The sequence below is a fragment of the Apteryx rowi genome, unplaced genomic scaffold (assembly GCF_003343035.1).
Source record: "Apteryx rowi isolate R43461 unplaced genomic scaffold, aptRow1 scaffold_691, whole genome shotgun sequence".
Lineage (NCBI taxonomy): Eukaryota > Metazoa > Chordata > Aves > Apterygiformes > Apterygidae > Apteryx > Apteryx rowi.
In genome coordinates, this window is record NW_020450973.1 from 220694 (window position 1) to 243932 (window position 23239).

Sequence of the window (23239 nt, forward strand, 5' to 3'; positions counted from 1 at the left end):
AGTCTGATAAAAGATTGAAGTGTTCTCTAGTGCTTTATGATGCACAGATATTTTTTGGAAGTTCCACTATATATTTTTTTCATCTATTGGTTTGGAAAACCCCAGCTTCAGGGACCTGAATCTAATGCATGTGTGCCTTCTTGCTGTCTTTCCTTTTTCCTTCCTACTCTCTTTATTCTCAGCTAGGAAGACACAAATGAGCATCAAAACAGCTATCAGGCAAGAAGATGGGAGAAACGTCATCTCTTGTGGTAGCCCCCTCCCTTAAAAAGTCTTCCATGCTGAAATCTTTGCATTTAGACTTGAAATCAGCATTTTTTCCCCAGATGTTTTCCTATTTTAATGGCCACTATATCTCATCATTTCCAGTGTCACTTTCTGAAGCTTCATTAAGTCCTAAATGAAGTAAGCTTTTACATGCTGATGTTTAAAGACTGTTGTACTTTTTGATAGAATGTTATTTGTATTGTGTCCTTTTTTATTGAACAGGTTAGCAAATTGTCTTTACAAGGACTGTTTGAAGAGATCTCAGATTCTTTTAGAACTTTAAATGCTTTAGCAGCAGAAAAATGTTATGAATAAAAAAAAAATTTCAGCTGGGTTTGATTTTTCAGCCCAAGGACTGGGGCATTGATTAAACTTATTTTATTGGTCATATACCATGAAGATGCTAGAAAGCTAAGACAAAATGAGTACATTCCTGAAAAGGGAGCAGGAGCTTCTTAGGACATAGTTCTGGCAGGAAAGAAAGGTTTGGAAACAACATGGAAACTGCCTCCTGTTATTTGCTCCTGCTTTTTTTTCAGGAAAACAGAATTTTTGCATGTTCTTTTATATCAAACAAATGTATCATGAAATTTTTCCTAACTGGAAATATCCAATGAGGTTTTAAAAGGCAGATGGCAATATTGTGTTGTTTTCTCTAGTGAACTTAGGAAGCAGTGTGACTTGTTTTTATGTAGCATATAACTTCTGTGATAATGTCTGTTATAAGTTCTGTTATTATATAATTACAAGGTGCAATGGCATTATAACTTGAAGAAAAACTGTATAATAGTGAAAACTAGTTTTCCAATCAGAAGCAAACTTTTAAATAAAGAAAAGGTTTTTTTTCCCCCCAATTCCTTCTCTTTGCAGGAGACAGCTGCAATCACTGGATGCATTATAGTGATGCCACTAAAACCAGAAGTGGATGGGCCAAGGAATTATTAAATGAATTCAAAAACAATGTTGAATTGCTTAAGCAGGCCGTGAAGGATCAGGCTGTAGATTCTCCTACCAAATCCCCACCTGCTCTATCTCCTGAAAACCTACAAACAGGTACTTTATTTGCATCACTAGTGCTCTACTTTCATGAAATATTAAAACTGTTCTAAAGACAACTGTTCGTTTCAATGATTCCATCACTATTCTTTCCTACAGGCAAGGAACAGATACCGAAAGGAACATCTAGGGCTTCCTCTGTATCTTCCCAACAACCAAAGGGCAAACTGATGTCTAGTCCTATTGTGGTTAGACTTGCAGATTTCAATATATATCAGGTACATTTCTTCTAGTTAGTAAAACTGGGTCTACTTTGCCCTTGACTGTTACGTAACTATGCTTTTTAAGGGGCAGATCCAAAGCCCACTGAAATTAATAGAAATCTTTCCATTCATTATTGGATGAGACCTTTATGGGCCTGCTTCTCCTTTGTTAAAATCAATGGATATTTTCTTATTGACTTTATTAGATGATACCCTATTGCAGTTATTTTTTGGATCCAAGTTCTACTGTCCCCAAAATCCTGACATTCAGAATTCCATCCATTCATTGTACTGTGTTAGGTATCCAATATTTTAGTATGTGTTTTTGTATTTCATACTTTTCTTATTGATATCTTTTTCAAAGTACACTGAACTCTTAATTTTTTTTTTTTTAATTGGAAGGTTTTACCTTTTCCCCCCAGTGATATTTTGAGTGGATTTTTTTTAACCGTTCATTTTTTCATTTTTTGCAGTGAATAGTTCTAGTTGCTGGCTGTGGTCCAGATTCACTCTCTTTGCAGAGAGAAGGCAACTGAATCAAGGAGGGGTACCTCCAGTGCAGAATGGTAGTCGTATTAGAGGGTCTATTATAAATTTCAGGTGCTAAAAAAAAAAAAAAAAAAAAAGCTTAGTGTCTACCCTTAGTCAATATGTCTTTTATTTGTTCTTGTGCCATTTCCAATCTTTTTCTTGCCATATCCTTTCTGGCAGAGTAGGAGTTTGCAGCTTGCTGCCAGGAGCCTTCATTTGGGTTTGAAGTGGTTTTATAATATCATTTTGTACTGTTAGTGTTTTAATTTGCCTTCTGTTCTTCTTCAGATGCTTGTCTCCTTCTCCCCCCTTTATAGCTGCCTTTTCAGTTTTTTCTACTGTAATTATTTCTGTACAGTATACAAAAACTATTTTTCTAAGTAGATCTATCTGTATTATTACTTTGAATTTTTGTGCATGTTAATAGAGATGTAAAAACGGCTACATAGTGTGAAGCAGGCTTATAAAGGGTATCTATTTATAGTTTTCAACCAGACTGATACAAAATAAAGTAGACATCATACACTTTAAAAAGTCTGTTAATTTGAAGATAGTAATCTGGCATACAAAACATTGGATGAAGCAGCTTTGTTTTGGCAACATACCTTTTAAACTACAGTATATTCCAGGAAATTCAAAGTCAAATATATTATATATCAAAAGGTGATCTTTTTCTTGTTTTGTAAGTTACATTGGAAGGAAACAGAAATGGAGAATTACTGTTCTATACTGTCTTGCTTCTCCTGCCAAGTAGACATTGGGGCATAGCCAAATATACACATTACTGTCAGGTGCATGTTGAACACTTGCTTAGCAGCATACAGTCCCGAGTTGGCCCATGTACTGGAACCAGTCCATATGACAGTGCCAGAACTTCAGAAAAGTTATCTGATAGCCTTATCTAACCCTTATCTGAGCATGGTATCCTTTTGGGTGGCCAGTGTGCAAATATACCCTGTTCTGGCATAATTGCTTGTACAGGATCTGTAGTGTTTGTAATAAAAATATTCAATCATTCTAGGCTTCTACTGAGTGCCTTTGCAAGTGGCCTGCTGCTTCCTGCCTCACATGAATGAAGGGGATGTGGTATCATTAATACTTTATGGTTTTCTTGTGAAACTCTTATATGCAGATTGCTTCTACTACAAGGCAACTAAATGCTTGTTGCTGTCTCTGTACTTTGTGTAATTTGAGATATATATATGAGGGCAGTGCACTGTGTTACTCTACTAGGGGCAGTGCCTTGGCAACTACAGACATTTAATGATTCACAAAAATGTAATATATTAATGAAATTGATCTTTTATCTTTTACAGGTCTCTACAGCAGACCAGTGTCGTTCTTCCCCTAAAACTCTGATCTCTTGCAATAAAAAGTCACTTTATCTTCCACCAGAAATGCCAGCTATTCATATTGAATTCACTGAATATTACTACCCAGATGGAAAAGACTTTCCTAGTAAGATTTTTTTTTTTTTTTGTATTGATGTATAAATCATACTGATTCCAGGTTGACAATTGAAAATGGTTAATGGCTTTTTAAAACTGAGTCCCTGGAAAGAACAAAACACTGCTCCATTTCCACAGTTTTTGTTCCTAGCAAAACCCTTTAAATACTGATTCTTATAAACATTATGTTTTAAATATGAAAATACACACAACATTTTTACTAAGACATAAAAAATTTGTTCTGCAACATACATGCATTTTTTCTGTGTTTTCAATACCTGTCTGTATAAAAGAAGTCAAACTACTGCAGTATTATCTAAGATGCAACAAAAGATCTGCCAGAGTTATTTTTATCAACGTCTTATGGGGCTGGACTTCTTTTATATAAAGAAATGTCAGTAGATTTCCTGGGAATGGGACTTGAAGAGGGCAACTCTCCTTGGTCCTGCCCTCCCTCTGTAATGAGGACACACGCTCCTTGTCCTCTGACCCCATTCTATTTTAATATTGGCTTCTACATTCAGAAATTCAGTTAGTTGTTTGAAATGAGAAAAAGAAAGTAGTTTCGCTTTAGGCATCCCCTAACTATTTATTCTTTTCTGGGATGAGAGGAGCAGATTTCCATTTCTTTTCTCATGTAAAATATAGGTGAAAATGTAAGACCGCATGCATTTTTAAAAAAAAAAAAAAGGGGGCGGGCGAACCCTAAAGGTTTCATTTGTTCTCATCATTTTATTTTGCTTTCTCTTTTAGTTCCATGTCCAAATTTGTATGGCCAGCTGAATGCTTTACAATTCACCCTGGATGAGAGAAGTATTCTTTGGCTAAACCAGTTTGTGCTGGATTTGAAACAGAGTCTTGTTCAATTCATGGCCATGTACAAGTTAAACGACAATTCAAAGTCGGATGAACATGTTGATGTTAGAGTTGATGGACTGATGTTAAAGGTAAGCTGTCATTGATAAAGTGTTTTGTGTTTCTCTGGAGCAAAATACTTTTTCTCTTATTCTGAAAACCTATTAGCCAGGCAACTTAAACAAACCGAAAAAAACCCTATGCAGTAAGCAATGCTGCTCAGGAAAACTAGGCAGAATATAACAGTTTGAAGACAGATGTCTGTCTTCTGTACTACTTCATTTATTTCTTAGTGTTTTTAGTATTGAAGACCTCAGTGGGAATATTAACATAACGTCTTCACTGTGTTCAATGAAGCTGACATAGTAGAAGAAAGAATCAAGCATTGAAGTGGAATTAACTAGCAAGCAATTCATGATTTTAGTCTGTGTATTAATGCCTTATACCTCTGGCTGTAGGATATTGAAACTCTTTGGTCTTGTTAGTCAATGTCTGGAGTAAAGAAACTAGTTCTGCATGCATTTGAAAGCCTCTTCTTAAAAACCTTGTCTCACTATTTTCTCTTTTGCACTAGCCCTTGGCTATAACTCAGGTACAAGAGTTTGTTTGCTAGATACTTTATTCCAGAAGAATGGCCCATGTTAATGCAACAAAACATCAGATTTTGCTTCCATTGTCTTCTCATTTTGGGAGAAGGATTACCAAGCAGTGTTTTTCTCACTTGATTTGCCCAGGACATCTGCTTCCAAGATTCAGAGGCAAAAGAAACAGTGAGCCTTTTCAGTGGTGCCCACAGGAGAGGTTTCAAGGTTTCTAAAATAGTCAGCTTACTGAGAGATGGTTGTCTTTTTAAGGATCTTGGTGCATACTTAAGTAGAATTTTAAAGGGATATTATTTGTATCGAATTAAAATAATTACTGAGAGTGAACAACCAGTCAACTTATGAATACAGACTCATCTAATACTTAATGATTAGATATGAATAGCCCACTAAGCTAAGAGAAGATAAAACTAAAAGTACCCTTAAATCTCTCAAAACCTGCTTCATGTTAATTGTTTCTTCCCTGTCTTATTAACTGCATTGTTTTCATTCCGGCAAATTATCAGTCTTTCTTTTTATTGTGATTAATATTTAGTTATTGTATATTTAGTTATTATACATTTATGTACTTAGTTATTTTGACACGAGTGCTTTTATTCACATGAAGAGGCTTAGTCCCTCTCATCTTTCAAGTGTCTTCAGGATTAATTTTGTACTCTGATGTTTCTAGATCCAGCATGGGGACCTTATGACAGAAGGTAGCATCACTGATACTAGCAACACTAGTGTGGGCAAGGTCCATGGTAGCAACATCAGATTCAGGATCAGGCATAGAATATTTATTTTCTTTAAAACTTAGGCTAAAGATATACAAGTTAAGATGGATTCTTCATCCTAGAATATTCTGAGGTTTTTAGGAGTTGCAGTGTATTTTTATTTTTATCATGACAAACATTTATTGTATGATTTTCAGATAATGGTCACAAAATACCTATTCTGTATTCTGCAGTGTTAAGAATATTAACTGTATTAGTACATTTTATTGTTTCCTTGTGTCTTACCAAAGAAATAAAATACTGTAGTGCTCAGTGTAGTGAAAAGCCCTATCTGACAAATCATAGTGCAGTTAAAATTTGGAGTTCAAAAATTTTTGAACAATTGAAGAAACTTTTTGCAAAGCCATTTCTGAGGTGAACTAAAACATGGGACATTTCAACGTAATAGAGCTGTCCTAAATCTAAATCCTTCAGATAAGAAAAGCCAGAGGCCCTGACGTTTTTATATAAACATTGAGGTTTTTCAATGATTGTAGCTTTGCCACAACATCCTTTTTAAAAATGAGAGGAAAAAAAATCTGTGAGCCTGACTTATCCATGTCCTGTATTAGTATAATTGAGTTCTCATAACATTTAAATTATATTCCTTTGTTTTAGCTATCATGACTATTATTTTGTTTCTTTAATTGTATACCTTCTTAACCTATATCTTTATAACCAGATGAAATGCATTTCTTTATTGCAGTTCATCATCCCATCTGAAAATAAACCTGAAATTCATAAAGATCAACCACGTGCAATTTCCATTCAAAGTTCAGAGGTGATCGCTACAAACACAAGATACTCACCAAACTGCAGGCACTCTGATCTGGAAGTTTTATTTCAAAACTTCAAAGACTGTGAATTTTTCAGTAGAACTTTCACCGCATTTCCTAAGTCCCAGCAGAATTTTAACCTCTTGCATCCAATCTTCCAGAGACATGCTCATGAACAAGATACTAAAATGCATGATGTTTATAAAGGTTATATCATCCCAAAGTTGAATAAGTATGCGTTAAAGACATCTGCAGCTACTGATGTTTGGGCCTTGCATTTTTCCCAGTTTTGGATAGATTATGAAGGAACGAAAAGTGGGAAAGGCCGACCGATAAGCTTTGTGGACTCATTCCCACTTTCACTTTGGATTTGCCAGCCAGTGAGATTTGCAAAGTCACAAAAAGAGCTTTTATCAAATAATCAGACAGCTTTTAACATTCCAAAAAGTGACTCTAGTGATCTTGCTAATAGACTGCAACGCAAGAAACTTCTAAGGGAATATTATAGCAGTGAGACAGAGCCCTTGACTAATGGTATTCAAATGCCTCATTTATCAGATGCTTCGGGAGTACTGTCTGAAAGTTCTTCCTCTGATGCAGATGTACATGTTCTTGTCCATATTCAAAAGCATGTAAGCATGCAGATCAATCATTACCAGTATCTTTTTTTGCTGTTCCTCCATGAATCCCTTGTATTACTCCTGGAAAATTTAAGGAATGATGTAGAAGCAGTGACAGGTAAACCTGCAAAGCAAACAGATGTCTGCATTGGGATTCTACTGAAAAGTGCAGAACTAGCCTTACTACTCCATCCACTGGCTCAGGGAAACCCCTGTAAGTCTCCAGCTGTGGAAGAAAGTCCTGTGGCATCAGAGCTCTCCCCTTTGGAAAATGGGGAAGCTCTTACCTCAGAGAGTAAATTAGTTAATAATAAGGTAGTGCAAGCTGGTATTACTAATTTTGATTATGTATCTGACTGTAAGCCTATGAGTGCTGAAGTTAACAAAGGTATTTTAATGGATCATCTTTTGTTTAAATCGGACAGTAATATGGATTTTCAGAAAGGAATGTCATTTTCAGATGATGCATCAGATAAAGGTTTGGGAGACACAAGTGAAGGAGGAAGCAGTGGACTCTTTAGTAGAAGTGATTCAGAGGAGGTCTGTGGACCACTAAGTGACAAAAGTAGCTTGCATCATAGGGATTCAGTGACAATTTTGAATAAGAGAGAAGATTCTGCTGAATTTTTCATTGAAAAAGAGGATGGCAAAAATATATTCTCAAATAAGTTAAATGAACAGGAAGGTACAACTGAAGGCTGTCCTAATCAAGTCACTGACTTGGAAACAGAAACTGCCTTAGAATCCGAAGAACCGGAAATCAGCAAAGAAAAAGTGACCTCAGTTAAAATGTTTGCCTCCCAGTCTTCATTAAGGTATAGAAGATTTAACAATAAATCAGTTTTCTTGGTATTTTAAAATATTTTCTAAAAGTACAAAGCAAATGATATGGATAGTTGTCAATGGAAGTGAACATGTAGATGAAAATTATAAAAGTATATAAATTCTGAAGATATGCAGTAGCATTCAGTGAGAGCTAAAATGAATTCTTAGTTGTTTTAAACTACCTGTGTAATATTCAGTTATCCTATTATAGAATACATATTGAGAAAAATATTGACACAAATGTATACAGGAGTGCATGTTGTTTCTATGTTTATCTCTTTTTCTTCCTAAAGGATTATAGTATACTAATATTTTTTCTTTTATATCTTGCCTAGTTTGAAGAATTTTTTAAATTAACTTCTATGAAATTTCCTTAATTTTTATTAATAATTTCTTAATGTCTTTATATTTTAAAAGTGCAAAGTCTAAGGAACGCTGTCCATCCAGTCTCCCTGCGTTCTCTGTTTCTTACAAGAATATGAAGAGAAGTCCATCACAAGTCTCTCTGGATACCATTTCTATTGATAGTATGATGTTAGAGGAACATTTGATAGAGAGTGATGGAAGTGACAGCCAAAGTTTTCTGGAGAAAGGTAAACAGATACAAGAAAATGTTTTTAAGCAATACATGAAAATGTTGTTTGTTACTAAAAGAATACTCAGGAGGATTGTAGTGCAGCAAATCCTGGATACTTTACAGGGCTATTTGTTAGATTCACCAGTTAGTAATATTAAGTATTTTCACAGCATATCATTTCAAGGGAATGCCATAGGGTGTGCTACTGAAGCAGTGCCACTTAGTTAAGTGCTACTTAATTTTCCTCTCTTGAGGACAGCAAAAGCATTGCAGTGCTGCGCTGGAACCCTGAGTTAAGCAGAGCTGTTCCCTGCTTACAAGCGCTCGCTTTGGCTGTAAGTGTTTACAGACTTGTACCCTGAATCATAGTGTTAGGCTTGAAATGGTAAAGGAGCTTCAGTTTCAAGAGTAGATAAAAAAAAAATGGATTTTCGGTAATACTTGCCATGCTAATTACCAGGCAAATACATTTGGTAGTCCCCTAGCAGCTTGTTTCTTATGGAGTAGTTGTTACGTATTGATTGTGTAGCAGCAGATACTTGTTCGATTTCTGCTTGTCTGTGTGTGAGCCTTTGCTCCTGATCTGAGGGAAGAACTCAGCGATACGGTAATTCTGTAAGATTGTATTAGTACCTGCTATCTGATAGCTTCTACTTGGAATAAAGAACAACTTAATATTTTTTATGTGGGTTTTCTTTTTTGGTCTTGAGCAATAATGAGAAGAAGGCTTCACTTGCAAATCTTATATATATTTGGATTGTAGGAATATTCCTGCATATGCATGTGGGAGTATGCCAGAAAATAAGTTTTGCATTTTTAATAACCTTTACATGCCTTTTTAACTTGTTAAACAATATTTAGCTGCAGGTTAAATTTGTATGCTTCCTAGTTGTCAAGGAAACACTACCTACCCTGATCACCCTAACAAAATTGAAAAATTTATAGCTTATTTCTGTAAAGATAAAACTGCAAACATTTGCTATAAAGCCAAATTTAGATACATGCCTTTGGGATATAGACATAAAGTTACTTGGAATATTTAACTTTTTTTGGGGGGGGGGATCAGTTTAATGTGTGATGTGGTAGACTAGAAGAAAGGCACTTCACAATTTTTTTTAAACAGTGCATATGGAGTTCGATTTCATTTTTGTCACTATATCCTGCCTTACTTGCATAGCATCTAATATTTTGAACATTCTAGGAAGAATGGATTTGGCAGTTCAACCATGACTGTTTAATAAACAAACCATTTAACTCATCTTAAAAAATGAGTTAATGTATGCGTATAGTAACAGACAGTGACTTTATTATTAATGCAGGAGTGATTCAGGTTATGCTATGCTAACTTCGCATTTTTTCTGATGTGTATGGAAGGTATTACAGCCACAAATTATCAAAGCCCATCAGACCATGCCCATGAAAGAGGCACAGTAACTGAAAACTGTGGTGGGTCATCTCCAGATGCTGTGAGTGCCGCTTCAGAGAATGCGCATGAGACTAATGAAGAAATGGTAATATTACTGAAATCCATTACACGTTTCAGTAAATTAAGCACTAAAATAGAACTAAGATGAATGCTTTTAGAGGTAACCTTCAAGTAGTTTGGGGGGGGGGGTTGTTGGTACATTATATAAGCTTATAGATCTAATGCACTTGTAGTAAGTAAAAATGAAGATTGTAATCCAAGTTACACCAAGCATTCTCTGTCCTTGTTATCTCCTCTATAGCAACTGTTGATAAATGCTTTAGCATGTAACAATATTTTGTAATGTCGTCATGTTCTTTTACATTCTAAATGTAGAATATGATATTTAAAATGATCTTTGTAAGTCATCCATATAACTAAAAGAGAGCACCCTATAGCTGACATCTCTCATACAGAGATGCTTTCTTAGCACTTGTAGGATTCTGTAGTATTTGCATGTAGGAGCTTAACAATTGTCCTACGGGGTCATATCAGAGATATCTGTGGTCCAGTATTTTGTATTGACAGTGTCCAGTATTTAGAGAAGGATACAAGAACAGGGCATGTAGAGAGAGATCCTTCCTCTGAAACACCATGCCAGCTTCCGACTTTTTCTGACTAGCTATCCACTTATTTCTTGCTGATCTTTGCACTAACTAATGCTTCTTAAATTATGTTCTTGTCATAATTCTGGTCAGGAACTGGAAATCTAAGAGTTTGTGTGCCCAAAGAAAGACAGTGAATTTACTGAAATCTGTTGTGTGCTTATTGCCCTCCTATTTTCCTTGTTGGTAGAGTTAATCATGTAATCTTGCCTTTGCTTTAAAATATTTGTGGATCACCTTCATTTAAAAAAGAAAAATCTTACTTAAATGACTGGTTCCTTTGAAATAAATTTTCAATGATCTGTGCATGTAGGCAATAGAGAAAACAGAATTCATGCAGATTATGTTATGCAAATGTATGCTGGCGTATTTTTTTTCTATTCGTAGAGGATAACTAGAAAATCATTAGAAAAATTAGCCCAAAATAGTATTAGTGATGATGAATGTATATCTTCTATAAATGACACCAAAACTGACTTTTGAAAACTGGCTGCTGCTTTTAATGAAAGGTATTGCAATCCAAAAAATAGAGAAAAAGGACCAACTACTATGCAGATTGCCAAAGTTTGGTAGCCCATCCTGGTACTTTACCCTGGTCTGACTCAACACTTGAAATGCTTGAATGTATTTATGATATGCATAAAGTTGAGTGCATGCCTAGGGAATTTCAAGTACCACAAAGGTCACATGCTGCTTTGGCAGAGCGGGGGAAATCTGTCTCACTTCCGTGACTTTTCTGTCCAATTCTGGGTTGGTACTGGTGGGTTATAAACGCTAGTGTCTGTCTTTGGACAGACAATTGAGCAATCCATCCTCCAGCTGAGGAGTGGAAAAAAAGAAGAAGAAATGAGAAAACTTTGTGCCTTTCTGCGAGCAGGGTTTATGGATACAAAGATTCTTTTCCTTTTGGGGGAGAAATGGGTTAGACAGAACTGCATAAACAATAACCAACGTAAGTTCCATTTATAATCTAATTTTTTTATCTTAATTTTGTTGACAGATATCTGTTGTGGTTTTTAAAATATTTGGTGTTAATGGTGAAATTGATATCAGAGGTGAAGATACAGAAATATGCCTTCAGATCAACCAGGTGATACCAAATCAATTGGGCAATATCAGTGTTCGACACTATCTTTGCAACAGAACTGTGGGTAAGAACTAATAGTGAGATCTCAGTACTGTGAAATTAGAGTTGAGAACATTTGTTGTAACCACTGATTAGTGACTGGTCATTTTGTGAATGTCCTTTGATTGGTAAATAAATAAAAATGTATTAGCCTTAAAGCACCAAAACAGCTTTGTGCTCATGTTAGTACAAGAGCATCCTTCATCTGCTGGTTTAGGTTATCTATTCTGACTAGTTTCTTTTGTAATAGCCATTCTTTGAGTGGGAGGGAAATAAAAATGGAATCTCTTCTGATAGTGGGGGTAAAAAAAGAAAAAAGCACAAAACCTTCATGAATTGCATTGACTTTTCCTGATTCATTTGCTTTTTTATTAAATATGTTGCATTACACTATTGTTTTATGAAGCTGGAACACCCTTACTGCTCTAACAATACTTTGTTTAAATATACCTTGGTTTGAAAGACTGTTTCTGAAAACAGCTTATTCCTTTCTTCAAGATCTATTTTGTTAGATGAAATTAACACCCACAGTTTAAACTGACTTAAACTCTCTTGTTTAAGAAAAGTTAAAACCAACTCTGTATCAGGAAAGATGAGCGGTCATGAGAGGTATTTTTCTATAAACTTGATAGATTTGAAGTACAGGGTGTGGTTTCATGCTTGATATTTGCACAACTAGAACCAGTGTATTAAGTTAGAGCTGTTCTTGGGCATGGGTACGTGCACATTCTCTGCCAGAAAACCTAGTTCACGTACTGTGTTTTTTGTTTTGGGGGGGTTTTTTTGTTTGTTTTTCTTGGCATGATTTGTTGGCATGCCGTTTCATGTCATAGTTTGCTTTGTTCCCCTCTGCCAGCCTTCCACATGGATTGCTGGATGCCAGCTTTGTTGCACTGTAGGGTTTTGAGGGCAGATCCCTGATGCACCTGCCTTCTGCTTCTGGCTCATCTGCTTTCCCAGGAAACAGCTATAGCAGCAGTTGGTTGCCACTTATTTCCAGCCTTGCAGCAGCACGGATTTTCTTCAGGAAGTTCTGTTCGGTGATCTAGCCTATGATGCCCTAGCTAAAGAACCCATTTACTGGTAAGCTGAGCAGTTGCCAGCAGCTGCTGCCTGAGCAGCTGTTGCATGATGTTGCAATTGCGTTCAGACATCTAAAGGCAAGAGGGAGGTCCAGCAGGGAAGACCCACAGCTGACCTTCAGTTCATAACCAGATTTCTGTTTGCCTGCTTTATCTGTCATACCCACTGTGAAAGCAACTGGGAATAAATAGGGAGAGCATGGCACCTTCCTGCTCATGTGGATCTGAAACTAGAAGCTGCTTTCTCTGGTTCAGCTGCTTATGAGAGGCTTGTGCCCTGCCTGATTATTTTTATGGACAAAAGGTTGTAATGTGATTGGGGTCTCCAAATACTGCTATTTCATAACTCTTCCTCTCTGTTTCTGGTGGGTATCTGGATGGGTGGGACAGAGTGAGTAACACTTGTTGTTTCTACATTCCTGGTTACTCTCATTTCATGACTTGCATCTTCTCTCCTCTTCTCCTCAGGGCTGTACTTTCTGTACTTAGTCAAGAATCCTCTGCAGTCACTGCTGCTCCCCATCTCCCCCATTTTCTTCTGATAGAAGATCTAAGGAGAAAAACAGTTCAAAAATAAAATGATTTCTAGAGGATCAAGGTTAGGAAAAACTTGAGAATTAGATCAAAAGAAGCAATTTAAATGAATTAACAGTAACAAAGAGCAGCCAAAAGAACCCATGAGCAAAAGCTAAGAAAAACAATATTCAGACAAAAGCAACCCCCTACCAAGACCTGTAACAAAACTTATTCAAGTGCTAAATTAACAATTGCAACCAGCAAGCTCTGTGAGGAACTGTATAAAGCAACAAATAATCTGGCCATAATCACAGTCTGCAAAGGTGATCCAGGTAAAAATAACCATTCAAAACTACTATAATAATGGTGTAGTAGATGTGGGAAGGGAAAGGCGTGCCTAGTAGCTGGAATAAGTTTGCTGGCAATGTGGCAGCTGTGCGCTTCCCTGCGGTGCTGGCTACAGGGTGATGCTTTATCAGGTCTCATGTCTGACATCAATAGCCAATGAAGGTGTGTGGGGGGGGGTATGGCAGACATACTTGGGGAAGGAGAATGCTTTTACTGAGACCTCGTCATGTTTGGAGGAGAAGGGAGCAGCAGTTAGTAGCAGCTCCTGAATCACTTGATCCAATTTCTGTTCCATCCTTTCTTGACTGTGCCCCTTTCAGATAACTGCAAGACAACCAAGGTTGGCTGCATGAGTGACTGCAACTGGCTGTGTAATCTTTTCTTTTTCTAGTTTTTTATGCTTTGGTGAATTCTTCCAGCAATATTGCAGGCACTTTTTCCTGGTCCCACAATATCTAAGGCACATACTACTTATTTCTTTCACTGCATTTATGCAAAAGATGTAGATCCTTGAGGGAAACAAGATTTCCCAAAACAAGTGCAGAGACTTCTTAGAGAGTGATCATTGTTCTTTTCCCATCTGGAGAGATAAGTTGCCCTTCTTCTCAAGAATTTAAGGACTGTAAGTACCTAATTCCCTTCTCTCTGGGTTAGAGACACAAAAGCCACCTGATTCTTGCAGCCTGCTTTTTTTTTTTTTTTTTAGTGGGGGCAGTGTGAGATCTAGCACTTTTTAAGCATTGGAAGGATTGGAGGATGGGCATAGCTGCAGTTGTTGCACATCTGTGCACAGAGGTAGCCAAGGGGAGATTGTATTGGTTCACAACAGAGGCCAAAGGCCTTATTCTTGGTATGTCCACATGCAGTTCTCTCCATTGGTCTTCATCAGCCCAGGTCAATATGTTTGTCTGCCCTGACTCTACCACCAACAGATATGTGCCTGTGTCCATTGGTATGGATATGCATGTTTTACTTAGAGTTTGGCTCCCTCTCAAAGGAAGAACATTTTTCAGGAACACAGTAGGCATATATCTTTTCTGGGTGTCATATCAACATCCACACTGGGGATGTGGTCCACTTCCCCAGTTGTTAGAAATGTGGACCAAACGCAGGACTGCCTTAATGTCCTTTGCCTGCTTGTAGGTTCTCGTTAGGGCCCTTGTATGCCACTGCTGAAGGTCCCAGAGGCATCTCAGAGCTCTCTGTCTAGTGTGTGGTTTAGAAAAATGTTACATCACACATTACTCAAAAGGAACCGACAGTTAACATTATCCTACCACCCCTCCCTAAAAGCAACCAGGAATTCCTCCTAGGTTCGGCAGAAATCTTGTTGAAGCCTGCTGTGACCAGTGACCAGCCATTACGAGGGCTTGACTCTGGGTCTGTCCCTGGTGGTGTCTGGGCTAAGTGCATATAGTATTTCTGCAGCATTGCAACCCCAGAAAGTCATATATTCCTAAAGGAAGTAGGTGCTCTATTTTCCTATCTTGAGAGGGCTTTGATGATCTAGACACATTGATCTTGGGAAGAAGGCAAAAGGGACTGTTGCAAAAATCTGTGGGATACCAATGCAAGGTCTGCTGTAACTTTAGCATGGACATGTTACCTAACCCAGCATAACTTCTCTTGGCTCAAAACTAACTTGCCAAGTTTTTGAATTAATTTGACCCAGCAGTGTCACTGTGGTGACCTGGTGAATTGTCAACCAGTTCCTGCAGTTTTGATGTGTACTTCATCTGGTTAGGAGTATCAAGAATCTGAATCCTTAAATATTAATGCTGTGAATGGTTATTATAGCATTGCACTAGCAATTAACAACAAACCAACAATGCCTTGTAAAATGTGTTCATGTGCTACAAACATATTTTCTTTCTTTAGCAGGAGGCCTGAGTATATCTGTAGAGAATTGATATATCAAAAAGCTTGTGACTCATGAATGTATTGTGATCAGCAGTGACATACTGGAATTTTAACAAAGTGCCTTGTAAACTGGATGCATAATCTAGAAGGAGCACTAGTTCTGAGAAGTATGGTTTTCCTTTTTTTAAAAGCATCCAGGACACACTGTACTGAAAAAATTTTTCTTTCCTGGATGTCACACCTCCTGCTAACTGCAGAGAAAGCAATGCTTTAGAAGTGTGTATGAATCTCTGAACAAGAAGCAAGGTCGCTAACTTGCAGCCCAAGTGCGCTGCTTTTTTATTATTATTATTTATTTGTTTTGCAGCAAATGTGAGTTTATTCAGAATAGGTTATCTCTGAAAGGGGCAAAGTATGTTCACACAGGAAATTTCCACTTCATAGGATCACAGGATAATTGAGATCAGCAGGGATGTCAGGTGGTCTCTAGTGCAACCTCCTGCTCAAAGCAGGGTCAGCTAAGAGATCAGACCAGGTTGCTCAGGGCTTTATACAGCCAGGTCTTGAAAACCTGTAAGGACAGAGACTGCACAGCCTCTCTGGGCAACTGCTCTGCTGCTTGACTGTCCTCATTTCCTACATCTGGTTTGAACTGGTCTTGTTTCAGCTTGGGCCTGTTGTCTCTCATCCTTCCACCAAGCACCTCTTTGAAGAGCCTGGTTCTGTCTTTGCAGTAACCTCATAAGTATTGGAAGGCTGCTGTTAGGTTTCCCTTAAGTCTTCTCTTTACAGTAATTGCTCATATACTCACAGCCAGAAATGAAGAAGAGGAGATTTCAATATATAGCATACAGATTTCAATATAGCATATGTAAATAGCATGTCAGTATAGAAGTATATTCAGTAGAAGTATATTCAGAAGTATTCAGAAGTATATTTAGTCGTATATTCAGAAGAAGTATATTCAGTATAGAATAGAAGAAACAAAAATAGAGAGAGGAAATGTGGGTTTACTCGTACTTTAAATTTAGTTACATCCAGGGTATTTTTTCCATTTCTGAACTTTTAAGTGTTGGACTTTGCTGAGGTAACCAAAGGTTAAACCAAAAGAGCATCTCTGTTGACCATTTTTTTGGTTTAATTCTGTCTTCTAGTTCAAATTTGTTTTCTTTAACAGGTGGATGCTTAACTAATGTAAACTTTACATAATTCAGTTGATTTTACTTGACCTACCTTGATTTCAATGGTCTTTCAAATTTCAGTAATTTTGCTCTTTAATATGAATAATTGCTGTGAACATTATGTATTTTTTTTTTCACAAATCATTTCTGTAGGTCAGTCATCAAAGTGACTGAAATTACTTTTAAAAGTCTTTTTTTACCCTTGAGGTCTTTTTTTTTTTTTTCCCCCCCCCCCTTCCTTGGTGGTGATGAACCCTCTTTTTTGTGCAAGTGGATACTGGCTTCCCCCACCCCCCCTTCAGTATTTGATTACCTTAATTATTTCTTTTATTTTATTTTTAGAACTGTTCAGTCGAATGTTGCAGTTGTTTTTTTACTAGTTTTAAAGACACTGAAACTAACAAGAAACTGCTAGTTTTGTTTTAAGGTTCAAATCTACTGCCACCCAAATAATGGAAGCAACATATGGTCATGTTCTCCACCTTACTAACCTGCTGTTTCTGTGTTCCTGTGTGTTAGCAAGTGAGTTCCTGAGTCAGGAAATTCTGCTTTTCCAAGTGAATACCTGCTCTCCTGAAAGTGTAAACTGACTTTAAATGTTTTTCTGAATTAAAGGAATTAATGGAAGACTATGCAAAATAATTGTTTTTCCATTCTCAAGGCATTGAAGACAACATAAATCTTGTATGCTCAATAATACTTCTGTACTGTCCTTTTCTGTTGTCATTGTGAGGTACAAATACTTGTATGTACCATTTATTTCTCTTTAGTACTTTAAGTGATATGCTTACAAAATTGCTCTCCAGTTATTATGCAAATGTGCTGCTATAATTCTTGGATAATACTTCCAAAATATTTTGGGGAAATTAGACAATACAGGTAGAAGTAATTGCATCATAATTGTTTTGGTATTGGCTTTTCATGCATTGCAAAATTTTAATGCAAATTTGTTTTCCTTTTGCAATAGGTTCGGACTGTAAGTTTGTGGCTGGACCGGTTAATTCATCACCTGAGATTAGTTTGAGATGGGAAAGCGGGCCTGGTGCTGTCATACATTCTTTGCTGGCTGTAAAAAATGGTTTTCTTCAGTGTCATATAGAGAACTTCAGTGCGGAATTTCTAACGTCTTCCCTCACAAACATTCAGCATTTTCTAGAAGATGAAACTGTTGCAACAGTGATGCCTATGAAGATAAAAGTTTCTAACGCAAGGATTAATTTAAAAGTATGTTAACAAAGAGCTATTTGGCTTCTCTAAAAAAATATGTTCTTGTTTCTTTGATGATGAACTAGTAATCTGGATATCGTTAACTTCAAAGAAACTGCTATCATACTCTGTAAGGTCTTTAGATAACACTAAAACAATTTAAAAATCCATAGGTTTAGTTAGTTCTGTGGTATGTCCCGAAATAAATTCTCTGCATGACCAGACTAGTTGTATGAATATACTTTATACTTTTGTCTTTTTTTTTTTTCCCCTCGCCCAGTCACTTTTTGAGAGTGGCAAGGTCTGGGAGTATCACAGGTAAGGTATCCCAAGTTCCCAAAGGCACGGTGTGTTTGTTTGGGTGGGCTTTTTTGCTTGGCCTAGTAATGGTTTTCTAATTATAAAACACAGATTTTAGAGGTTAATTGTCTCTCCTACTTAGAAGATAAGGCTCAGGACAAAAGAAGGAAACAGCTTATTAGAATTCCAGTTCCAGTCACTTGAATACTGCTACTTAGAACCCAGATTTCTTGTTCGGCCTTACCTAGAAACAGTTACTAAATAATACAAGCTTTTCTCACTACTGTAGCTTAAAATAGTAACATTAAGAGGGTACTGCTGCTCAAGTCTCCTAGGATTTTTTTTTTCCTTTCAGACACTTAAAGGAGACAGTGAGTTCTGTGCTGTGCAGCCATGGGTTACAAAGATAAGGATGATTAAAAAAATTATTGATCACTGTAAGCATTAATAATCACCTATATAAATTTACCAAAGTGAGAACTAAAATAGCACCTCCAGTTCTGCATCTTGTGCTAAGTAAGGCCTTGATTTTGCTAAGATCACTCTTAAATGGAAGGTCAACTCTATCTGTACAGTCTACTCTGATCACTTCAATATCAAAATGCATCAGTATTCCCTTTCTTCTTGGTGCAGCTTTTCCATCCCTTGAGGATCCTCAGGCAGTCCTTTAGGGTCCATTCTACTACAGAGAATTAGCAACAGGACTTTCTGTAAGAGCTGTGGATCTGTTCCCTAGACTTCAGTGTTAGTACAGAAGTGAATGCCCACGTGTAAGAAGGAAGATCTTAATATTTAGTCATCTGAATTTGAAACAGGATTGTTCTGGTTTATTGGCAAGAAGTCAGACTTGGGCAAAATGTTTCTGAGAAAACAGCTGTCTCTGAGGTAGTGAATATACATGAATAAACTGGCAACAAGAATCTGCTTGGCAATAAAAGCACTGAAGCACTCACTCGGCAGTGCACGTAAGTCACAGTGAAGTTAGTCATGATGGCTGACAAACTGCAGGTAGATGCAGTGTGGATTGAAGTGCCCATTTGACATGCAAATGATTAATTTCTCTAGAGTTTTTAGGTAATAAAGAGCAGGAAGATATGCTTCAACTTTATACTGCATTGCCTGTTCAATGCAGTATTTTTTCTGTATGAGATTTGATGCTGCATGTTTCCTGCAGGGGGGAAAAAACAAACAAAAAAACAACCCCTTTCTTAAATTCTTGATTTATTTTTGCACTTTCTACTGCAGTCTCAGTGCTTTTTCAAGGTATTTTGGCAGTTGCACCTCAACAGTTTGATCTTGCTGTGTTTAATGTTGATGATGCATACAGTTCTTGATTATACTGGATGCATTACTCTGCTTAACAGGAATAATGAGCTATAAATTACTTCCTGGGGAGACCTGTCAAGAAGCAATTTGTGAAGTTTCTCTTCTGTTGAGTACACTAATGAAACTGAACTGCAGCTGCTGGCTTCTAAATTCTAAAAAGACAAAATCCCCTCAAGAATGATGGTTGTATCTATTCAATCTTTAAATAGTTCAAGGGAAAATCAGATAAAAGTTATTTTGTAGTGCAGGGTTCTTATCTCTGAGAGCTCCTGTGCTAAAGAACATCTTGAGTTGGGATTTAATCGTATTGAGATGTCTGTAAAATACTTTGAAGTATTTTAGTCAGTATATACTGAGTTCAACAGAGTCACTCCAGAGATAATTTCAGGTCTTTAATATGATGCACAGGAAAAAAGAAGTATGGAACAAAAGTTTGGAGAGAAAAAAAAAAAAAACTAGAAAGTTCTACTCTGAAGTGTTGCCTTTCAAGTTTCTTTAAATCCACTTATGTGTAATTGAACATCTTAATTAACTATTTCAATTTTCTACTAAACCTTCAAACTCATTTTTGAATATTTTGTGTATTTTAGGATGACAGTCCTCGTGAAAATCTCAAGGCATCTGAACTAGTACCCATAAAACTACATATTGACATACTCTCGATAGAAAGAAATGATGATGGCTCTTTTCTCATTAGAGGTATGTATGTTCCTGCAACTTGATATCTCAGTATTATCATCTAATATTATTATTAATACTGTTTTTTTCCTTTGTGTAGACATGTGACTAATAATAAAAAGATAACTGCTTCTACTCTGTGTAAGCTGTGCCACTGTAAATCTGAATTTTAAGTGCAGTCACACAGAGGGGAAGAAAAAACCTTAATGAGTAGTGTATTGGCTATGATCACAATCCACAGCAAATCACATCTCTGAGAAATAGAAATATGCCTTTCACTTCATCAAGAAAATGATAGGTTTTTGCAAGGTTGACCACAGAACCGAATGAAAAATTGTCTTGCTTTACAAATTATCAGAGCTGGTATCTGTTGTCTGAATTGCAAAAAGTTACAAGTAATTTTTGTGTTACAAATATTACATAAGTATCAAGAAGTTGTGTTACGTACCAGTTTGTGGCATTTTGTTAGATATTATGGAACATAAGAAAGGATGTAAATCAGAGCATACTGTAAAACAAAAGATTGAGTAGTACAAGTAGCTGTTTTCAATTCTGTATATTTTGATGGTGTCAAGGCAGCTCCTAGCTGAGGTTACACTGAGACTTGCATTTTGAACAGGGATTTAACTTTGTACCTTTCATAAAACATGCATACACTTTGAATATTTTTCTTCCACACATGTGGGTAAATGCTAAATACTGGTAACAAGGCAATACATTTAGGGCTGGAACTTCGCTGTTGTCTTTCACAGATATGTCACAGGGTCCTAGAGTAGCTTAGATTGGAAAGAACCTCGGGAGGTCATCTGGTCCAACCCCTTGCTCAAAGCAGGTCCCTGATTAGATCAGACTGCTCACAGTTGAGTTTTGAGTATCTCAAAGGATGGAGATTCCACAGTCTGAGCAACTTATCCCAGTGTTTAACCACACTGATGATTAATTTTGTTTTGGTAATGTCTAATTGGATTTCCATTGTTGCAACTCATGTCGGTTGCCTCTTATCCTGCCACTACACGCCTCTGAGAAGTCTGATCCATCTCTATACCCTTCCATTAGGTAGGTGAAGGTGGCATTAAGATCACACTGTAGCCTTTTCTTCAGACTGGACAAGTGCAGTGCTCCTAACCTCTCTTGTTCATCATGTGCTCCAGACCCTGATCATCTTGATGGCCCTCCACTGTCAGAGTCTTCCTCATATCAGGGAATCCAAAGCTGGACACAGTACTCCAGATGTGGTCTCACCAGTCCTGAGTATGGGGGGATAATCACTTCCCTCAACTTGCCAGCTACGCTCTTGCTAGTACAGGCTGTATGTAGTTGGTCTTTGCTTTGAGGGCTCACTGCTGACTCATGTTCAACTTCTTGTTCACCAAGGCCCACAGGTCCTTTCCTGCAGGGCTGCTTTCTGTCTAGATGGCCCCCAGTTTGTACTTGTGCAAAGGGGTTATTCACTCACAGCGGCAGGACTTCACAACTGGCTTTTGCTGAACTTCGAGGTTCCCATCTGCTCAGTTCTCCAGCCTGTCCAGGTCCCTCTAAAGAACAGCCCAGCCCCTCAGTGTAACAACCACTTAGTCCCCAGTTCGGTATTGTTCACAAACTTGCACCCCTTCATCCAGCTCCTCAATAAATTAATCCAACAATAAGTAATGTATTTTATGACGTGAGGAAGAGGAAGCTATGGGATGATCTTAATGCCGCCTTTACCTCCTTAATGGAAGGGTGTAGAGAAGATGAACCAGACCTCTCAGAGGTGTATAGTGATGTGATAGTGATATATGTATCTGCAGTTATGCATTTGTGAACCCTCAGGTGTGTGTGTGGTGGGAGGAGGGGGTAATGAACAGAAAATTGTTGTTTTAGGGGAAAATTTTTTTAAAAATACAGAGGATTATTTGGTCTATGAAGAGCTGCACCCCTCATTTTACCTTTGGTGTATGGGAGTATGTTTTAATAGACATTATAGTTTACTTCAACTATAAACACTAGAAATTATTGCCAAGTCATGTAAGTTACTTTCTAATTGAAAAACTTGATTCTGCAGGTTTCTGTCAGGTCTCACTGTGTTTTCAAATGTAAATGCATTCCTTAAATCCAGCTTGGACCTGCAGACATTACTGCAGTAGAAATATTAATGGTTCTCAACCTTCTGCCACACCCCTCCAATTTCAATGCATGTTCCAGGATAATCGGGATAACTTAGATAATCAGGATCTAAAATACATAGTTATTCAGATGTGTTTTCTGAATAGCAGGCTTCATTGTTGTTCTATAGCTAATAATTATTCAGAATCTATATTCTGTGATGATAGTGATCAGTACAAAAATGTGTTAATTTTCTTCAAGCTGGAAGACATATACATATTCTTTCTTCTCATTCCTCTTTTCCCTTCTCTCCTTCTCCAGAAGGGTATATGGTTTTTATTTTAATAAATTTATTACTTATTTTTAATCTGATTCTGGGAAGTCGATATACTTAATATTACAAGTGTATTTGTTGAAGTGGTTTTAATTTAGTGCTGATGGGAATCTATCTGAAAACAAAAAACCACCTAAAGCTTCTTAATCTCAAGTATTTCTCTGTGAAGTAGACAATCAAACAGTAAATGATGTGTCAAAGATCAAGAAATCAAGTGATACAGTGCAGCAAGCAACTGGACCTGCCAGACATAAAACACAGGACCAAGCCACACAGATATCTTGTGAAATTCCCAGACCTTATAAATCAAGCAGGGATTCAACTGACTTCCTCAGAGATGAGGTATTAAGAATTCCTTTTGATGTATTTATTTATTTATTTACTTATTTTTACAAAATCGTTGTAATCATTGAACATCACAGTTTTTAAATTTTCTGGGTATAAATCTTTTAGACATGGAAAATATGAGTTACAGGTAGTGTAGTATAGTTCAGTACATAGGCATGTAATTAGTATTACTGTGTAAATACAGTAATGCACTGCAGACCTTCTGCTTTACGTGAAAGGGAGTTTTATGATGCAGCAAGTCACCAGCTACCTAAGTCATAGTTC

At 37.0% G+C, this 23239-nt stretch overlaps 1 protein-coding gene across 9 annotated transcripts in view; it reads left to right on the plus strand.

Moving 5' to 3' along the window:
• Window positions 1-23239, plus strand: part of UHRF1BP1L (UHRF1 binding protein 1 like) — a 72097-nt gene that overhangs the window by 40772 nt on the left and 8086 nt on the right. For 5 of the 9 annotated variants that reach the window (XM_026086382.1, XM_026086379.1, XM_026086383.1 and 2 more), the window contains 11 exons: window positions 1138-1320; window positions 1423-1541; window positions 3374-3515; window positions 4259-4452; window positions 6424-7928; window positions 8356-8531; window positions 9890-10026; window positions 11586-11736; window positions 17666-17922; window positions 20121-20229; window positions 22782-22969. In XM_026086382.1, coding sequence (XP_025942167.1) covers window positions 1138-1320; window positions 1423-1541; window positions 3374-3515; window positions 4259-4452; window positions 6424-7928; window positions 8356-8531; window positions 9890-10026; window positions 11586-11736; window positions 17666-17922; window positions 20121-20229; window positions 22782-22969 — 3161 coding nt within the window. Of the gene's footprint in view, window positions 1-1137; window positions 1321-1422; window positions 1542-3373; window positions 3516-4258; window positions 4453-6423; window positions 7929-8355; window positions 8532-9889; window positions 10027-11585; window positions 11737-17665; window positions 17923-20120; window positions 20230-22781; window positions 22970-23239 lie in introns of those variants that run through there. The other 4 variants (XM_026086380.1, XM_026086381.1, XM_026086385.1 and 1 more) reach the window with 4 other exon arrangements.